The sequence below is a fragment of the Podarcis melisellensis genome, assembly GCF_964234715.1.
Source record: "Podarcis melisellensis genome assembly, chromosome: 6".
NCBI classification, from domain to species: domain Eukaryota; kingdom Metazoa; phylum Chordata; class Lepidosauria; order Squamata; family Lacertidae; genus Podarcis; species Podarcis melisellensis.
In genome coordinates this window covers 53,885,777-53,906,899 of record NC_138538.1, presented here as the reverse complement: position 1 = coordinate 53,906,899, position 21,123 = coordinate 53,885,777, and the positions used below count along the sequence as shown (strand labels likewise).

At 41.0% G+C, this 21,123-nt stretch overlaps 1 protein-coding gene across 1 annotated transcript in view; it reads left to right on the top strand.

Moving 5' to 3' along the window:
- BEND5 (BEN domain containing 5) overlaps positions 1 to 21,123 on the top strand; it is a 733,046-nt gene that overhangs the window by 549,072 nt on the left and 162,851 nt on the right. The window contains exon 7 of the mRNA XM_081913981.1: positions 12,512 to 12,601. Coding sequence (XP_081770107.1) covers positions 12,512 to 12,601 — 90 coding nt within the window. The remainder of the gene's footprint in view (positions 1 to 12,511; positions 12,602 to 21,123) is intronic.

Sequence of the window (21,123 nt, the reverse complement as noted above, 5' to 3'; positions counted from 1 at the left end):
AAGTAGCAAGAGTTGATCCTGTAGACATTTCAACTTACCCTGATCTACCCAAAATCAGGCTGGTAAAAGAAAAGATTTAATTATGGTATTTGTTTCTTTTAAAAAAGCGGGCTCTAAATCAGGCTGTGAAATATTCGGAATGAATTCTATATTCGTGGTCAACTACCAATAAGAAGCCCTCTCTTACCTATCCTCAGTTCTCAGTTAAAAGTCAGGCATGTACGAAACTTGCAGGAAGAACTGTAACTTATGATTCTGTTCTCAAATACTTTGCAGAAGATTTTTTGCAGAAAAATTGACCGCCTGTCTGAATTTTGAGTGATTCCATATTTGTAGCCATTTCTTCAGGCAATGTAGCTTCTCAATATGATGTCCCACATGCTTTCACAAATGTTTCACTCATCCATGGTTGAACTGTATCATGGGCTTTGTACTCCTAAGGGTACTTAAGCAGTTAGTTTTTCATATGTGTGCATGTTTTGCATGTTCATACAGAGATGGACTCCAAGTGAATGATATTGTGAGATTAGAGATTGTTTAGCATGGCTGTTCACACTCTTGGTACATGCTTGTAGGAGTAGTGCTGGCACAACTAGTCCAGATATTATGCTGTCAGCTATATAATTGCTATAAGGAAAGAGCACTTTCCTTTGATCTGCTCCCAAACTTCCTCATCTTCTTTGTATGGATACATGCAGTCAAACATCAGGAAATGAGCCACTAGAAAGTCTCTAGTGCAGTGAGGCTCTAAAAAAAAATGAGGCAGGGCTTCTTCAGAAGCAAAAGCTTGGCATTTTTAGCAATTCATCTGGATTTGAGGGTCCCTTATCCTGCACCTTGCAGGCCCAGCCCCTGTTAAGCTTTCTTTGTGAAGAAGCAGCTCTGAAAGGGCACAGGGTAGCCAGTTTTTGAAAACTTGAAATAATCCCAGTTTCTCTGGCTTCTCTAAAGATGTTGTGTTGTTGAAAAAATATATATACACTTTAATAGAAATACTTTTCCTTCATTAAATTAAATCTCTAAAGCCCAATAGCATTTCTAGTGCTTATATGAAAATGCCAGTGGGGATTGGAGATTAAAAGCGGTGTTTTTATACAAGCCAATGAAGATCTCAATAGGAAAGAACACTCTTCAAATATAAATTGCTCCAGTGTTGGAAAAGACAGCTTTTTATATACTTAGCTCCTTGATAATGCAGTTCCCAGCTTTGTTATGATAATGTCTGTTTACATGTATCTGATAGGAGAGTGTTACACATTAGCTCTCCATTTAATGATATCTTATTAATTGTGCCAGTTTTATTACACAGATATGCCGATATACTCGGATTTCAGAATAATCATGAGCTGTTGACCTATTTGCATGCAGCTCAAGAGCTTTATTCTCAGCTGAAGGATAGGAAAGTGGAATGTTTTTCACGCACTGTTTTATGTAGACTTCATTCTATGACATACTGGCACCAAATCATCAAAAGCATATTTTCCCCCCTTTTTGCATGACCTTCAGGGAGTAACCCAGCATCATATTTGTGGAAAACAATGGGACTTGTCTCCTCAGCAAACATACGTTCTTTTCTCTAATGCCTCCTGTCTTCTCAGGGAACAAATCTTGATGTCTGATTTTTAAAGCTAACTCTACAACAGGAAGGTTGTCATAGGAATATGAATAGATACTTAGTGTTCATACCTTCCTCCTAATCGGATTAAGAAAAGTTTCAAAAATATATTTTTTAAAAAATCAAGTTACACACTATATACATTTATGTCCCCTTGGTTATGATTGTTGCATTTGCAATATTCAGCTCCTTATGGGTGAATTTAATTGCATTCTGTGTCTCTCAAGGTTTCATTAGCTTTCCTGTTCCTCTTCTGCGTTGTACTTATTCCCTTCTTTCTCTTCCCCACTACACATGCACTACCCTCCTCAGATCTGTACATGGTCAGATGGCAAAGAGCTTTATGGTGATCTTCTAATGTAATGTGTTCTTTATAGAAAGAATTAAACTGGTTGATTGCTAAAGCTGCAGTGGACCTGAGGTTGGCTGTTATGTCTGACTGTGAAAAGGGAAGCTTTTCATGGATTTAAGCTGTGCTGAGAAACCATTAACATTCTTCTGCTGTATTGTATTGCATGCAGATCTCCTTAGCTCACAAGAACAGCTTTACAAAGTGAGAACAAAATTAACAAGACGAGAAACACTTATGTCCACACAGCTGAAGTGTAATAGATTTATTAGAAGGTCTATGTATGTAGGCACAATAGGACAATGGATTCTGCAAGCCAAAGACAATGCTAAACTAAATCAATATTCCTTTGGCTATTATTTTGAACTCAGGTTTTTGGGTTGAGATTGTATGCCCTCCCCCCAGTGAAATCCTTACTTTGGCACAAAACCTGCTATCTGTAGAATTGTGGTGTTTGTGAACCCTTCTTTATTGGGGTTTCACCTGTCTTCACAGGATAGATTTCAGATTTGTAGTCTTAGTTCATTAAAGCCAATGGGTATCAGAAAAGAAAATTGGTATAAAAATGTAGGATCACCATTATTTTTTTTATTTCACACTTTCTCCAAGGAGCCCAGGACAGCATACACGGCTCTTCCCCTCCCCATTCATTTTATCCTTAAAACAGCCCAGTGAGCTAGTTTAGTTCAAGAGTGAGATGGACTCACAATCACCCATTGAGCTTCATGGGTAATTGGTGAGTTGAACCCTGGTACCCCGGGTCCTAGTCCAACATTTTAACCCCTACACCATGGCTCTTGGGATCTCCTGAAAATGCTTCCATATCAGCACAACATAAACCAAGACAGTTTTATGCTGTCCCTGGTGCTTTAAAATGAACTCTGCCAAAAATTCCAACTAAGAATCTGTCCTAGGATAACACATCATGGGCAATGTCTTTGGCTGTCTGCTGGTCAACTTACAACAGCTGCCCCAACACACACACACACACACACACACACACACACACACACACTGAATGAGACACAAGCAGCAGAAGCATAGATTGGAATAAAAGCCACAGCCTTAGCTAGGGTGGCCATATGCCCAGCTTCTGAAGGGCTGTCGGAGAACAGTCCTTTATTTAGAGATATAGTTTGGTTTAAAGATAACCATAAGAGCAGGAGGAGGGGCTCTTGAAATTGCCCGTCAATATTTAGCACTGGGACAGCAGACTGAGCAGGTGCACAGGTCACTTTGTCAGCCTTCCACACTATGGTGAGATGTATTGTATTTCTGTTTAAATTATAGCAATTACTTTTATGCTTGAATCAATGTATGGAAAGTGCAAATTTAATGCAAAACTGTCTTTCCCCTCTTTTCTGCTGATGCATTTCCTTTGTGTGTGCGATACTTAAATGGCCACTCTATCGTTAGCTAGACAGCTAGGTTTATTATATGTTGCTGGTCCTTAACTTGCAGCAGGAAAAAAGTTCCTCTCGTGGTCAAGAGCAGAAGTAGTGGCAGGGGAGGAACATAAAGTGGCCTTGTATTCTAATAGCATATTACTACTTTTGTCACAAACCCAGAGAGAGTTATCCCTGATTTGACATTAGAACATACGATCTGGTCTTGTCCTGTGGTGGTTCTCTGAAATTTTTGGATGTTCGCCTCACACTCCATTATATCCTAATATCCTGGAATTTGAAGGAGGGGCATCACAGTGGGACCCTGCATGCTTTAATGGGGGCCAAATGACTGTGGGTTTTTGTTTAGTTGTTTTTCCAAAACTGGAAAGACTGAACAGCTCCCCTGATACCTCCTTGTTTGGAGGGCCTTTCCTCTCTTGCCTATGAAAAAGCTACTTTGTCCCAGAGGTGCAAAGAACAAAACTATTCTGAGATCTGGGAACCCTTTAGAGCTATTTGCATGAAATGTCATATGAGCTCTGCCAGAGGCTCCCCCCTTCCCCTTCTGTATCTAACCCTCCTCTGTCATTTTCTCTTTTTCCCCCTCTTGGCGCTGACCACATGTGCCTGATTTTGGAAAATGGTATTATGAATGGTCGTGTTCTGCTAATGTGTTTTCTTTTTCCTTTATTTATTACTTATTATAGGTTTTTATAAAACAAACAAACAAACAAACAAACAAACAAACAATAAACTATGCATTAAAAAAGAGAATACTAGTGTTAGTACTAGTGCTAGTAAATATGCCTGGCTAGATTCTGCCTTGACAAAATCAGGCAACCAGTTTTCCATTGCTTTTTTTCTCCTTCTTTCTTTCACAGCATCTCTCCACTGACATATCCCATCCTTTAAATAAATGATGGCTGTGAACAAGGCCCTTGGGCTTCAGCATGCTGCATTTATTTTATTAATTTAGTTCTTGCTGTGCTAGATTATTTCCCCCCCAGACTATTAAAGCTGCCTTTGACGTTAATTAAAAGCTCTCCCTAGGCTGGTAGACTTGGGTTTTTCCTTTCCCTTTTTTAAACACATTTTGCTGGGTAGGCTTTTTAAAATATTTTTTTTAGACACATAATTTAATATTCTGCATAGCCTGTTTGCGTGTGTTGTGTGTTTGTGAGTGATAGAGTGTGCACAATAATCTGCATTTTTATAGCCTCATTTATCTGGACATTCGTCCTGTAATTATAACCCCCTGACATTTTGTATTGGATTTTACTATATGACCAAACTCTAAGGCTGAAATGAATTTAAAATAAAAAAGAGCTCCAGAGTAATCAAAATCTCCTTGCTTGTTCATGTTGTCATTGCATAGTAATAGTTATTTAGGTAGGTCACTAAACAGGCAGTGACAGCATTAGGCATGCTATAAAGGCAAAAGAGATGCTCCTAGTGAATTGATGCCCTTTATTATCTTTCTTGATGACCACTCAGAAGACCACAGGACACCAGTAAGAAGATCCATGAAGTCCAGGATCCTGTGACCCACAGTGGCTCATCCATATGCCTACAGGCTTAACCTGAAGGCAATTGTCATCTTCTATGTTTGCTTTCCATCATCTGGGATTCAGTAGCAAATTGCCTCTGGGTGTGGAGGTTCTATCTAGCTATCCTGTGTGCTAATAGTGAACTCATTCTCTCAGTTTCAATCTCTGTGGAGCCGAATTGTCATCATCCATGCACAAGAGGGAGGTATCGGCAGGCTCCAGGAAGCCATAAGGTCTGCATCAGTGGTCAGTGCAAAAAAGAGTCACCATGGCTATTGGAAGGGGGGGACAGAAAGGGGAATTGGGAATGGAGTCTCCCTGAAAAGAGCCTGGTTGACTGACACCTGAAACAGAAGCATTCCCCACTGCAACATTTTCTGACAGATTTCTTGGTATGAATTTGTCTAAACCCAATTTTCCTGGCACAACTCATACCTGGCAATGTATTTCTTCTGCCTGCATTTTTCCCCATGTACAATTAGTGGCAAAACTGTTGTTTTTGCCCCAGACTGCTCTGCAAACTCCCCCAGGGCTGATCTTCCCTCGTAGCACCTTGCACTCCCTATTGGTATGATACACTATCAGGGAAAACCTATTATAATAACGTGACATATGCTGTGCATTAGCAAGCACTGCATACTTGGCTGGAATATAAATCCTCTGCCCCCTTGCAGGACCATGTTTCATCTTCAATATTTCATTAAGTGTGTGCCCTGCAAAAGTTCAAGCCATTCAACATGATCAGATTGATCTCTGAAACACAACTGATAGTGGCAGTGAGAGGAAAATCTAGTTATGTTAGTGTAACTGCAGCATAATGAAAATATGCTGCTGTGCCATAGCTTCTGTGATGTCATTTTTAGGGTTGCCATATGTCCTCTTTTTTCAGGACACACCTTCTTTTTCATGGGTCTGTAAAATGAGAGTCGTCATAGAGATTCATAGTTAAAAGTAGAAGTTGGAAAATGTGTCCTCTTTTTTGCTCTTCAAAATATGGCAACCCTAATTTATCTAGGTAAAACCAGTACAGCTTATGACCTTCTAAGCTGAAGGAAGGGGCTGGACAACTGCCCCATAATTGCAGTTCTAGGTGACCGGGCACACAAGGAGGGAGGAGAAGAGTTTTATCAAATCTTTGATTCATGCAATCCAACTGGATGGGTTTTCATATAGGACTGGTCTAGACCAGGTATCAAATTTTTGTTAGTGTCAGACTATTAAGATTATAAAAAATCTTATTAAATTGAGCATCTGTCCTGGAAATGAAAGCCTTTTGTACTGCATGACAAGCCCTAGTACCAGCTGGTGAACCCATGGTGACCCACCTATCAATATAATAAAACCTACTAATTGGGGGATCATAAAGCAAATGGAACAATACTGTACATGGAACACACATTGATTATTTATGTATTGTAACTGGTGCCTACGGTACTTTCTTGAAATTCCAGGTGTGCCCACTGCTCCAAAAAGGTTGACGACCCTTGCAAGTTAGGAACCCCTTATTATGTATTGGCTGGGAAAGCTCACAGGGCTTCATCAAGTTGCTCTGCATTAGGCAGAGCATGGCTGACAATAAAGCCCAATGTTGCTCAGTGCTGGGGAGAAACTCTGGGATCAAGCCCTCCTTCTTTTCTTGGTGCTGCAGTCGAATTTTCTCCTGTTTCCAATAGTACCAAACTACAACGATCGAGGCTGGAGAAGAAAGCACAAGACAGATCAGTCACCCTTCAGACCTGTCACTGCACATGTTGGGGATACCTGATTCCAGAATTCATCCTTATTATGTGGTGTTAAGTGTACCAGTGCTATGTGACATGATGTGGAGGCCAACTAGACTCAACAGTTTTCTTGGGGTGGTGGTGGTAAAGTTAAGTTAATCTGAAGTCAAATCGGCCTAGTAGTAGATATTGCTGCCCCATCTGTGCTTACCGATCCATATTTTAATCACATATAACAACTAGTTGCCTAAGATGGTGATGCACATCTGCATCCAAAAATGAGCACAGATACTTTCATGGGTCTTGAGCGAGCATTATGATGCAGATCTGCACCCATATGCACACCATATGTGGACTTGGCATCCATGTTGATGGCACATGCAAAAGCCGGATTCCACAACATAATCCCTTTGCTGGAATAGACCATGGAATAGACCAGACGACACATACCCAAAACACCTTTCTTCGGAAAATATCATCTAAATAATTATGCTGTGGAAAAGAAATGGCTTGAATTGTGTGTCCTAAATATTATTTTCCCTCCCACTCTTGCTCTAGTACTACATCAGATGACATTTTGAGGATATTGGGATTGGTTTTTTTGGAATTTTGGGATTATACATCAAATGCAAGCAGATGATCTATGCCTTTGAGGAGGCATGTTTTTAATGTACCACTTATCTTTAGCATCAGAAGCTGCCTTTCTTTCATCTCTGAGGGGCAGGGGGGTTTATCTGTTCCATGGTCTTATAAATAGCAAAGCTGGAAAGGGGGAAAGAGAGCAAGCAAAGGACTTGCCTGCTGAACTATTATGCTTACAGTGAGGATGCAGGCAGGTGACTATAAATGCTATGTGCTGCACCCTTAATTGCACATTACTATAATCTTGGCTGTTGGAATAAAATAACATGCCACTCATACTCCTCTTTTTTCTATTCCATTCCATGGAAAACTACATTCCAAAAATGCAGATGCTTGTGAATAATCTAAATGCAAAATCCTGTCCAGAGGAAGAGGCGGGGGGGGGGGGGAGGAAAAGCATAAACCTAGCAGCTTTTGTGTGCTAGTTAATTTCCTTTCCTTGCAGGGGCATTGAGCATGACAGTGTCAGAAAGCACAGATGCAGAAATGTTTGCTTCCAAGACTTCATGCAGATTAAAAACAAACAAATAAGAAGTGGGGAGGGCAAAAATCCCCTCTCTCAAAATTGCTTTGCCATTTCTGACTTTCTGTATTTGGAAATAATTTTACCAGAAGATATTGCTGGCCTTTTGCTTGACAAGAACATTCCCTTGCTGGGCTATTAAGTTGAAAATGCAGTCAAGTATTAACACTGAAACAGTTTGCATAATTTCGCCCTCTGCATAGAACACCTTCAATGAGGAAAGTGTGAGGGAGAAGTACACTATTTCCATTAAAGGGGGTGGGGGGAATGGGGGGAGGAAATGGTATTGAGTAGTTCAAGGGCTGGCTTGTTCCTCTTGGATCTAAGAAGATCAGCTGATTTTGGTCTAGAGATCTCAGGCTGCTGATTGGCTGCCTGCCAAAACTGCCATTGCAGTTCACTTTCTCGCAATCCATTGGAAACTCTTATCTTTCAGATGGTGCAAAAAGAAAGAAGAAAAATAACAGCTAAGTAAAGAGATCACACATAATATATCTACACTTCCAAAATCCCAGTGTCACAAAGATTAGTGGCAAGTGGTTTTAGCCTTTGACTTCCAAATGTCTTTATAAGATTTATTTGTGTTTACCTGTCCCTAGTGGATATTCTCTCTCTCTCTCTCTCTCTCTCTCTCTCTCTCTCTCTCTCTCTCTCTCTCTCTCTCTCTCTCATTTAGTGGGACTTACTTCTGAGTAAGCAGGTCTAGGACAGCACTGTAAATGCTCCATTTCTCTTGTTTGATCATGTTTGTCTCTATGCTTTTCCTCTGACCGCTCACCAGGGCTTTAATAAACTGCATATGTGGATGGGAATGAGGCAACAGATGTGCTAATTTCCTGTCACTCTGTCTTAGAAATGCTGCACTACATTAAAGTGATTTTGCAAATGAAAGCTAAAAGCTAAGCAAAAGCCCCTATCTATTTTCCCTAAAGATGATTATAGCGTTCTTTATGTTCCTCTAAATGACAAACCAATTTGTTACCTGCCTGCATAAACATTTCCTTGCATTAGGACCAGAAATGTTTTATTTTTATTAGCCCAAACTTTACCTTTTTATGAAGACACAAGGGCGCAATAAAATTAGCGTGCAAATATAATGCCCAATTTGCATTTCCCTCCTATGGTCAGCAGAAAAAGGCGGAAGAAAATCAATTGTCTATTAGGTCAACAGCATACACATCAAGAGCTCAAATTAGATCATTGTAATGGCTCTAATTTTCAGACTGCCAGATTAATATGAAATGGTTGGAATCCACCTCACTTTCACAGGAACATTTGAATTTCAGCAGGGAACACAAACCGCCATGGGTTTTCTGTTTTGAATGCCTATCCTCAAATATCTGGGATGGCAGATTCAATGACATGTTCTGAATGCATAATGAGTATTAGCATTGTTAGTGCAACCAGACAATATTATTTTTCTGATTGGATTGAAAGCCCGTCAGCTCTATCTTTTGGCTAGCTCTCAGCGTGATAACAACACAGCAGAGAAATGAAACTAAATGAAAACAAACACCCGGTAATTCTACATATTTCTATCTGTAATGAAAGGTCATTTCTGCAACTGTGTCACCATTTCACTTTGGCAGATGGACAACCCGATCTTCTCAGTACATCTGCATAGCATGGGTTGCCAGTGCCCGGGGCTGTGCAGCGGGTGGGGAGGGAAATGGTGTGTGCACATTCAACAGCCTAACGGGCGTCTGCGTCACTCAGGAAATCACAACCACAGAGATAAGAAAAGAAGAGCTGTTACGTTGTCTAGAGATGTCACTTCCTGGTTTGCATGGAGAAGCTGTTTTCAACGGAGCCCAGCAACAGAAGCGTGCAGCTGCATTGAGGCAGCACCGGGTGTTACGCCCCTAACAATGTTGCACCCAGGGCAGCCACCCCTGTGCCCCTCCCCCATGCTATTGCATCTGAAGGCCCCGTGGCATGAAGGAGGCAGATTCAGGCAGTCAGCAGAGCAGTCTGAGGGTCAACCTGTTATTGATGTGTCATCTTTCTTGAATAGCGGAGCTGAATTGTGTGTGTGTGTGTGTGTGGTTCTGTGCTGACAAGTGGCACAAAACAAAAACATTTCCTTTCTGTCTTTTCTCTCTCGTCCACATCTCCTTCCACGTTTTATAAATATCTTGTACATTCCAGCATCTACCTATCACATTTCTTATCTTCCTTCATTTTCTCGCAGCCTGGCTACTGTCCCAAAATAGAAAGGATGTGTTATCTTACACTGAAGTCAATAAAAGAGACGATTCCCCCACCTGCCCCAACAGATATACCACTAACAGTAAAGACAACACTATATACAGTATCATTTATTTTATCCTGAGTTCTGTTTCTTGGTAGCAACATTGTCGCTTCCTCATTTTTTTCATTTAAAGGTGTTATAGCCAGTGAGAAATGTTATTGCTTCATATATAAGAATAGTGAATACACACACACACACACACACACACACACGTACTTTTGACATTTAAGACACATGGCAGAGGAAAAGGTTAGAGAAGATACATAACATGCTAAAACATTTCAATACTTGGAAATGTGTATAAGTGGATGTGAAGTTGCAAAATATGTTTTATTAACTGAGTGACTGATTTCAAAAAAATATATCTGGTAGTGTGTATTCGCTAATGCTACTTGAACTGCCCCACCATGTTAATGAGGGAAAACATGCATAAACTTCATACCTGATATTTTCTAGTTTCAAAATTTCTGTTTATTTTTACATGTTTTTTGGCCTTGAATGTTCCCGCCACACTTGCCATACCCCTCCTGCCACACCACTGTGGTGTGCCACACCCTTTGAGAACCACTGCTTGTCTACCCTGGTGCAGCACTGAAAGCCAGGTGGGCACAGTTGGGTAAGGTCAGGCCCACCCAGTTCACCCACCCAAGTCTCAGTAACGCAAGCCAGATCCCATATCTATCCAAGTGTGGTAATATTTGTCTTCCCTGCTTGCTATTTTCTTCCATCTTATATTGTGTAAGAAGAGCAGATATTTCCCCTTTTAAAGTTACCGTTAAAGGGGATGTGCTAAAGGAAATGTGTTTTGAGAAATACATTATTAGACAGCCCCAGTTCTTTCCTGCTCCCCCCCCCCCCGCAAACAAAGCTGCAAAGCAGAGATCCGATCTGATCACTAGAGCAGTGCCTATGGCAGGGTCCACGCCCCTACACCATTTTCCTGATCACATAGGTCTCATCTTATTAGCCCTGTATTACAGTTTGGCAGCTATATAATGCACACCTATGTCACGGTTTCCATACTAACTGTAAATTAATAGAATGTAGAATGATATACATTATTTAATGGAGCACAGCAGAAAACATAATAAAAAGTAAGAGAAACAAAAACTGTGGCACATGTTACCAACTGATGGTTATTTAACATAATTCTCTCTCTCTCTCTCTCTCTCTCTCTCTCTCTCTCTCTCTCTCTCTCTCTCAACAGTTTGTAGCTTTAGAAACTACAGTTTCTACCTCTCACCTTGTATGGTTCATGGCTAATTCATCTCCACCCTTCTTCATCACTCTGTGCTAATCCTGATGGCACTGGTTGATCATCAGTTTTTTGCTGATATTATTATGTTCCTTTCTGCTGCTTCTCATTTTTCTTCTAGAGACAGGGTTGACCCCACCAGCTGCTGCTTTTGTCAGAAACATTCTCTTGAAAGATTTCTCTGCCTCTAGGGCTCAAATTTGCACCAGAGATGTGTGATGTTAGCACATCAAAGACCAAATAAATGGTTGGACTACAGGCTAAGCAGTTGTAGGACTTCCTAAGAGACTAAAAGAATACAAGAGAAGAGAATATTTCTAGGGCTGTTTGGCTAATTGCTTCTGGAGAAGAACTGAAAATGTATTGATAAGTGTTGTTGTTTTCTTTCGGATTTTCAGGCTTCTGACTGACAGAGGCTGGAACAACCATTTCTATTAAAAATAAAAATAATTAAATATGACTTTCCTTTCATAGTTCTGTGAATACGACTATCCAGTAGCTTGCCTTGCGGCAATATCTGGCCAGAGCCTGTGACTTAACAGAAGAGTGTTAATAGTCCACAAAATGTTTCTATGTGAACTAATTGTTAGCTAGGGCTTGCTTTCTTTTTTCCATCTGGAACTCAGTTCTGCCACCTCTCAGGTGGGCACCATTGCCATTATAAGAGAACATGGGAGGTGAGTCCCGGCTCCTCTTTTTCTAGAAAAATAGTGCTGTTGTTAGCCATTCTCTTTTTAATGGCTTAGAAATATCTGGATTTTTTTCTACTCACATTTATTGCCCAGCAACTAAAATCATGTTTGAATTGGTAAAAATAGAATATACCGTAAAGCCAGTGCAATTATTTGATGTACACTATGTGCTGTAACTCTCCAATGGTTTAACTTTACCGCCCCCCCCCCGGTGCCATGGCACACTCTTCTATTGTCTCTTGAGACAGAAGGATGCCAACTCAGTATGCATGGAGGAAAAGGGGGATAATTGGCGTGTCTGCCTGTGCCCCTTCATCTCCATCAATTAGTGTCCTATGTGTGTAGACTCCAACTGTGCAACAAAAAAAATAGGGACAGTCAAGATTTTTCTTTACAAATTTGAATCTCTTACATATCTGATGGTTCTGAAACTCCAATTCATTAAGATAAAATAAATAATGGGGGGGGGGGAGTACAAAATTTCAGAGTTGTTACTATCAATTTTTGTCTCTTTGTTTTCTTCAACAGTAAACCTTCGTCCTGGAACAGAGCAGAAAGTTGTGTTTATTACAGCCCGTGTGCACCCTGGCGAAACTCCATCATCTTTTGTGTGCCAAGGTAAGTAGCTTCATATGATGGTGTTTGAAATGAAAGCTAGGAACGGGAACTTCTCATCTCTGCATTTGATACGTCCATGGCCTTTAAGGTTCTTAGAGCATCTCCAACCCCTAATGCAGGTGTTCCTTGATTTTAAATTTTAAACAAAGTCTTAATAAGCACATTAATTAACCAGAGGAATGATAAAACTCACATTTGTTCATACTTGAGAGCTTCCAGAAGCATCTGGCTGTCTGGATCTGCATGTAAACCAGCAAGGCTGTTATAATCTAGCACTGAATATTAACTGGAATGAAATAATTAAACATGTAAAAGGGTAACCTGACCCAGTGGCGTAGCGTGGGGGGTGCAGGGGGGCCGGCTGCACCAGGCACAACATCTGGGGGTTAGGGTTAGGGGGCGCAAATCCACGGGTTAGGGGGCGCAAATTACTTGCCTTGCCCCGGGTGCTGACAACCCACGCTACGCCACTGACCTGACCAAAAGGCCCCGAAGGAAGCTATGGTCTGTTTTTCAAGTTTTGACTCCGAAAGCATCAAAACTCTTTGTAAGACAATAAAAGAACGAGAGCTGGAAATGTATATTGGAAATTTTCCTGTCTGCAGTTATGGTGCATGCTTGACTTATTTGGGAATTCATGGATTGGAACTTGGTGAATTTCTATGTTCACTGAGCCATTCTGCTTAATGCCCCTTGCGAAACTGCCTCTTGTGTACCATTAGTATTGTAAGGGCTGATAAGGAATCAGAGTACCCCAACCCCTCTGGAAAAGTAGACTTAGATGCTGCTGTACCATTGATCACACAAAATGAAGGGCACAAGTGTATATTCAGAGGACTCAGTGACATACTTCTGAGAGCCTGTGACTGAAATGACATTGAACTGAATAAGAATTTCTACTGATTGCATTTTCAACTTTGCTTTTGGTTTAACTGATATAGTGACAGAGGTTTTGTTATATCCATTCTATGTCTTGCAGTTGATTAGAGATGCACACAAAATTACCTGAGAACTGTAATAGATCTGATCTATAGATCATCTCTTCTCTGAGCAAATCTGGCTGAACAGCTGCCCAGTTATTATTGGTTACATACACCTAACAAATTAGACTCTCTCACACACAGCCTCAGCATAATTAGGAGAGAGCTTTAGTCTGCTATCCTAGGCACATTTTCTTGTAAGCAAACCCTGTTGAGGGATGTATGGGGTGTTAGGGAAGGGGTAGTATCTCTGGCGGGGACTTGTTGTGGTCCCTCTGCGGTAGTTGGTCCACCTTTGATCCCTACCCAGCATCCAAGCTCTCACCTGTGGCTCCTAGAAGCTGTCAAAATGTGACAGCAGTCACACCCTGAGAATGGCTTCAACTGGCTTGCTAAACCAAGTGAGGGTTGCAGATGGATCTCAAGCCCTCAAACCCCTGCATGCGAAGACAGGCTCTGGCAGACGGGACCAGAAGTGGGTCCAGTGGTCAAGAAGGTGGTTACTGCATGTGCTATAAAAGTAAATGAGGGGCAGATGGGGCTCATCAACCTGGGAAGGTAGCATATCTGGGAGAAGGAAAACTCTTACGCTAAACCTCCACTGTCATTCAGGAGAAAGGCTTTGGGTGTAAATCCCAAGGAATAATTCATACCTGCTGCTTGCTTTGCAAGACATCTTGAAGAGAACAAAAGGCTAAGGAATTTTATTTATTTATTTATTTATTTATTTATTTATTTAAACATACCCTGCCCATCTGGCTGGGTTTCCCCAGCCACTCTGGGAGGCTTCCAACAGAACACTAAAAGACAATAACCTATTAAACATTAAAAGCTTCCCTAAACAGGGCTGCTTTCAGATGTCTTCTAAAAGTTTGGTAGTTATTTTTCTCTTTGACATCTGGTGGGAGGGCGTTCCACAGGGCAGGTGCCACTACCAAGAAGGCCCTCTGCCTGGTTCCCTGTAAGTTGGCTTCTCGCAGCGAGGGAACCGCCAGAAGGCCCTCAGCGCTAGACCTCAGTGTCCAAGCAGAACAATGGAGGTGGAGACACTCCTTCAAGTATGCCGGACTGAGTAAACCCTGCACAAATCCAGAGTGGAGTCAGTTGGATGGTATCTTGTACGCCTCCTTCCGAGAACCAAGCTGGTACCAAATTTATTGCTCTGCTTTCCTTTGGACCACATCAGTCAGGCTGTGTGTGTGTGTCTTGTTTTCTGGGCAGCCCAGGACCTCCACATATACACTTCCCTGGCTTGCACTCTAAAGAGATGTCTTTGCTAATGCAATAGATTATCCAGCATCGGATGAAGTCTGCCTCTGAATGCCTGTTGCTGTGAAGCACAACCAGGAGAGGGCTACTGCACTCCTGTACTGCTGGTGGACGTAGGAATCTGGGAGTTGAGTGCTGGATTAGATGGGTCTTTTGTCTGATCCAGCAGGACTCTTCTTACATTCTCTGTATTTTTATTCCAATATTTAACACCCAATTTCCAATACTAACCCAGGTTACACCCAGGTATGTTCTCTGTGATGTTCGTTGCTCCATTGCCTGACCTTAAGTGAAGTAGTCACATAGGAAATGTCCTCAGTTATCTTGATATTTGACCCGTGGATGATCTCCTTGCCTTGAGATCACTGCAATTTTTTATTTACTTCTTTCTTGTGTAAACAAAGCTCAGTCAGGAGTTAAAGATCTGATTGTATAATAAGTCCACTCTTTGGCTGTGTTCCTAAAGGCTTCTGTTTCTTCACATTTTCATGGCATGTAAATGAGGTCTCAACCGTTGTAAATCACAGCCTGCAGAAGAGCTTCACAGAATTACTAAATCTACTTTAGCAATTTCCCATTTCTAGTTTCATTGTTCCAGGCATTTTGTGTGTGAGAGAGAATACCACCTTTGCACCCTGGTCTTTTTACTGTAATGTATTCTGCATGGTTGTAATGCCCTCCCTACAACCTTGGAACATTTCTTTATCTGGGGGCGGAGGGGACAGAATATCCAATGGCTGGACACATATAGTTCATCTTCAGCTAAGCATAGTTTGACCTCCAAGAGACCTTGACGTTTTGTAAACTGCAAAATGAGCATGTTGCAAGAGGGCAACAGCAAAACTGACATCTGGGATTGTAATATCTTAAAAGAGTGGAGCCAAAACGTGGCTTTTAGATCTCTTCTCATTACACAATTTAAGTGAATGTTCTCTCTCGCCAAACCAAGTTAAATCAAGTGGCGTGAAATGAAAATCTATTCAGTGCCAAACAGCAGGTTGAGCCTAATGTCTTTACTTTTAGTACATATCCTCTTTCCATTATGGTGGAGAAAGAAACTGAAACTTTCTAAGTAAGTTTGGATCCACTGGGGCTGTGGATTTGGGAGTTGGGCACAGCATCTATTTAATGCATCTCATGCTAGGTGACCTGGATGTTCCATCATATACAGATGCTCACTCTTCCAACATGTAATGGAACGTCTAGTGATTACAATGTTTCTTTGTGTCCTGATGGTCTTGGGAATTTATTCCCTGGAAGAGTCCAATGTAGGCCCTCAAATGGGTGATGGTTTTCCAGCTCACTTCTCAGGGACTTAACCAATAAAAAGATATTCCCATGAGCATTAATATAAGAGACCATTACTTTTCTCTACTATAGTCACAAGAGATCTTTCTCTCTCAGCCCCCAATAATGTGACCTTAGGGAAATTGTAATACATGCAACTATGAACCATAGTTGCATGTGCCTGAGTTTGGGAACTTAGGAAACTTGTTCTGTGCTACAGTAGTGAAAATAGCAAATTTCTTTAAAATGCCATTTTGCATTTTTGTTCAGGTAATTTGAATGGTCTTTAATTACCTGTTTATTCTCCAATAAATTTTCAGGCAATATACATATATGGATATATAAAAAAAAACACTAGCTTGAATTTGAATTTAATTTTAGAGTTGAATTTAATTTTAGGGAGTAATTAAGGAGCAGAGATGCCCAGAGGTTTTTTCAATTGTGTGTGTGTGTGTGTGTGTGTGTGTGTGTATACATACATACACATCTATATGATCAATCCAATCACAGTCTGTCGTTCTATTTCCTCCACCTTTAGCTACTTAAAAAAAAAAGTCTTTTATCTGTGTTCAGCAGCAGGAATAGCACTAGGATTTAATAGTAAGTTCTAAAACAGACCAATAGCTTCCTATCTATGAGTAAACCCAGCAAATAGGCCAGACAAAAGATGGCAATAGGTGATGGGGCCTTGACTGAAGAGATAGGATCATTGCAGATTTAGATTTCATTTTTTGTGAAACATTTCCATTTCTCTAGCGGATTAGACAGTCCCCTATGGGGAAAAAGAACTGAATTAACTATTTTTCTACCTGTGGGCCTGCTGTAATCTCAAAATGATGGTATCTGTGGTTTGAGATATGAAAGTAAATTTGGCTCAATACCCTCTGTGCAGCTCTCTGACCTGAAACGCCCACAAAGATGCAGACACTATGCTTCTTGCTATAATCCAGTGATACCACCACCGGGAGATGTTGCTTAAACAGCATTTCAAATATTCAGTAGCAGATAAGTCTACGTACTGTTCACCTATATGAACTCCTGCTATGAAAGTTTGTTAGAACTGTTCCATGATCCTTCATTTCCAACTATAAGAGACCCAACTGAAGTAACCTCTACTGTTGCATGGCAATGTGTTCCAGCATGCGTACTCGATAGCAAGACATTGTAAAGCCATTTTCAACAATATTAGATTCACACAATATTAGCATTAAAAACCAGTATAGCAGCGTCCTTAATTGTGCTCAACAGCCTGATAGTCCAGGTAAATTTGTTGGGAAGGTAGATAGCAGAGCTACTTGGGAAAGGTACTTTATATTCATGGCATCGCCACTTAAAAGGCTGTCTCTGAGACCTCATGATATACGGTATACCACCCTATATAGGATGAGACCTGGAGCAAGTCTTCTCCAGGTGAATTCAACTGCTAGGAGGGATGTTTGGGACAAGGTGTTTGCTAAGGTATGCTGTAGTATCACCATGTATGAGGGTAATCATTGAGGGCTCATATTCTCAGTATTCTCATGACCTTTAGAACACCATACCAGGGGCGCCCAAACTTTTTCAAAGAGGGCCAGATTTGATGAAGTCAACGTGTGTGAGGGCCGACCAAAGTTGTTGAACTTTTTTTAAAGATTGAGCTTGTTGAGATTTTTGACCCCAATAAATAAACTGCCACAGCGGCCAGATAAAACCGGCCAGGGGGCTGAATTAGGCCCCCAAAACAGACTTTGGACATGCCTGCTACCATACACCTGGGAGCAAAAGACTTGAGATTCATTACACATGCTCCTTTGACATAGTAAAAGTATCATGCCTCCATGATAGCATACCAGATTTGCATGGTGAATATGTTTGAATGCAGCCTCGCTGGTGAGAGCCGATATTAGCCACATCACTTCAGATGTTCCAGATTTTCACCATGGGGTATGCCCCCAATTCTGGTGCAAGATATTTTGCTGCTGGAAGTAACACCCAAAATGGCACACACACACACGCCTCCAGGCTGCTGGGGCAAATATTAAATAAAACCTTCCTACCCCATTCTTGCATTAGTTTGTGCCCATTGGGAGGGGGCATTTGTTTGGAGACTGTAGCATGCAACCTTTTTACCTAGAGGGGGGCAGGGAATCAGCTTCCCGGTTGATATTTCAAGCTCATGGCACCCTACCTCTCAGCTGCCATGATTATGAGACTTGCTTCTGGGAAGCTGTAGCTATCTCCATGGAAACCACACTTTACACTTTCCATGGGAATGCCACCTGATGACATTCACAGAAGACCTTGAATGTCTGAACCAGCAAGATATGTCAGTACCGTGGCATACTAAGATTTATTTTTTTTGCGCTAAAGATTAGGAACTTTCCCTTTCTTTGGATTAGTCCAAGCTATTTATTTGGCCTCACAAAGAAAAAAATGGTCCCCCCCCCCCTTTGTGAGGTCAAAGTTTGCACCATTCAGCATGCCCACTTGGTGTTTGTCAGCTGTGGTACCCCTTAAATTGGTATATATTCTTGATTTTCTTTTACCACAACAGCTGATGCACAACTTTAAAAGCTGCCATTGGCTCCTTCTTTCTTTATTTTTTGAAGAAACTGATATAAATAATGCTAATTTCCACAGTAGCTATCATTAATATGAGCTCAGTTTCATAATGAGAAAATGGTTTCAGGGTGGGGTTGTTCCCAGATTTGACATAATGTGGGGTAGAGTGATATGAGCTGGGTTAATGATTTTGGTGTCCAGCCATGGTTACCTTCTGAAAAAGCATTTTTCCCATTTACCTTCAATAGTTTTTGAGATTTCCCCCGCAACTGATATTAATCTTGCTAGTCTATAGTTTCCTGCTTTGTCTGTTGACCCTTTGTTCTTTGCCTGCCCTGGCACAGTTCAGCTGAATTGATTTTTATTTTTATTTGGTTTCAGTTCTTTTCTTTCTAAATTGCCCTCCACTTGCTTCCTGCTCTCCCTGGATATCTCCACACAGTGCTGTGAGAAGTGGCATTCATGTGTGACTGTGACCCAGCCACTGGAAACGGTTCCTTGTTGGGAGGCCATAGCTGTGTAATGTCTCCATTTATAAACTGGTAAAGAACTCTTGTAACAGCAGTGATGAAAACAGCCTTACAGACAGGCAGCCTTGAGTTGCTGTCTGGCACAAATGGTGTATATATCAGGCATGGAGTTATGCTTCGCTTGAGTGTTCCTAGTCTTTTATATTTCCTTACATCATCATTATCATCGTTTTATTATTTATATGCTGCCCATCTGACTGGGTTGCCCCAGCCACCCTGAGCAGCTTCCAACAAAATACTAAAAGCACAAAAAACCTCAAACATTAAAAACATCCCTAGCCTTCAGATACCTTCTAAAAGTCAGATAGTTGTTTATTTCCTTGACACCTGATGGGAGGGCATTACACAAGGCAGGCGTCAATACCGAGAAGGCTAGATCTGATTTCTCATTCATCATTGTGTTCCTACTTTCTTTCTTCTTTGCCCTCGCTCATCGGTTTTTAGCCTTCTTTACCGCTTTCTAAGACCAAACCAGACCTAATACTAAATGTGTAACTTGCTGGTGCATGTTTTGTTTTTCAGTTGTCAGTAGCAGCCATAGGGTTTTATCAAAGTTGCGGCATTTGATCTTTTCTTGTTTTACTGCTGTATTAACTGTTTTGATTAATTGTATGGATTACATACCACTTTGTGATGTGACTGCCCCCTAAATGATACAGAAGACTTTTGAATAAAGAAAAAGAGGTGAGAGTCAGGTGTAACCTGAGGTTCAGTTAAAATTATCCTTGTGGCTGCTTTAATAACACATATTTGTGAAATAGCACTGAAATGAAAGCACTTTAATGCAAATTTTAAAATTTGATTTAAAATAGGCATTCTACAAAGTCTATTTACTTTATTTTTTATTTATTAGATATATATAATACCCTTCCTCAAAATATTTCAGGGTGGTTCACAAGATAAAAATACAATATAAAACCACAAATAAGTAATCAAACCAAAAACACCGAAACAATAGGCCCCCCCCAACATATTTAAAAGGCTGTAGAATATTAATCAGCCCCGAGTGCTCACTGGAAGGACAGATCGTGAAGCTGAGGCTCCACTACTTTGGCCACCTCATGAGAAGAGAAGACTCCCTAGAAAAGACCCTGATGTTGGGAAAGATGGAGGGCACAAGGAGAAGGGGACGACAGAGGACAAGATGGTTGGACAGTGCTCTCGAAGCTACCAGCATGAGTTTGACCAAACTGCGGGAGGCAGTGGAAGACAGGAGTGCCTGGCGTGCTCTGGTCCATGGGGTCACAAAGAGTCGGACACAACTAAATGACTAAACAACAACAACAGAATATTAATCACCCAAATATTAATCATGTTGAAGAGGAACATTTTTGCCTAAAGATATATAACGAAGGTGCCAGATGAACCACCTTGGGGAGAGCATTCCACAAAAACACTAAATGATGTGGTATAGTGCATCACAACTCACCCACTTGACTCACTATGTGTGTGGAACACAGCAGGCTGCATACACACAAAAAGAGCTGCACCCAAAAGTGTGGGAAGCCTGGTACAATTCTGCCTGTTGCTTACAGTGGAAGACAAATGGCTGGATAGTACTAAAACAATCTGGACCCACCTCTGGCCTGCTGAACTGAGAAAGCAGCAGCTGCGCAACATGCAAGATGTGACAGAATTATAAGCTTGATGTTTTTTTACTTAAAAGGTTTTTTAGATCACCTTTCAGGTGACGCTTCCAAGGTAGCTAACGATCACGGCAACAGTTAAAAATAAAAAATTAAATTCATACTCACAATTAAACAATAGCTAACAAACACATATAAAAGCATTAATAAAGCAAGATAGATAGAAATGAATGTATTAATTAAAACCCCATGAGAATAAAATCACCTTGAGCAGGTGCTGAAAAGTTAATAAAGTCAGCACCAGCTAAGTCTCACTGGAGCTATTCTGT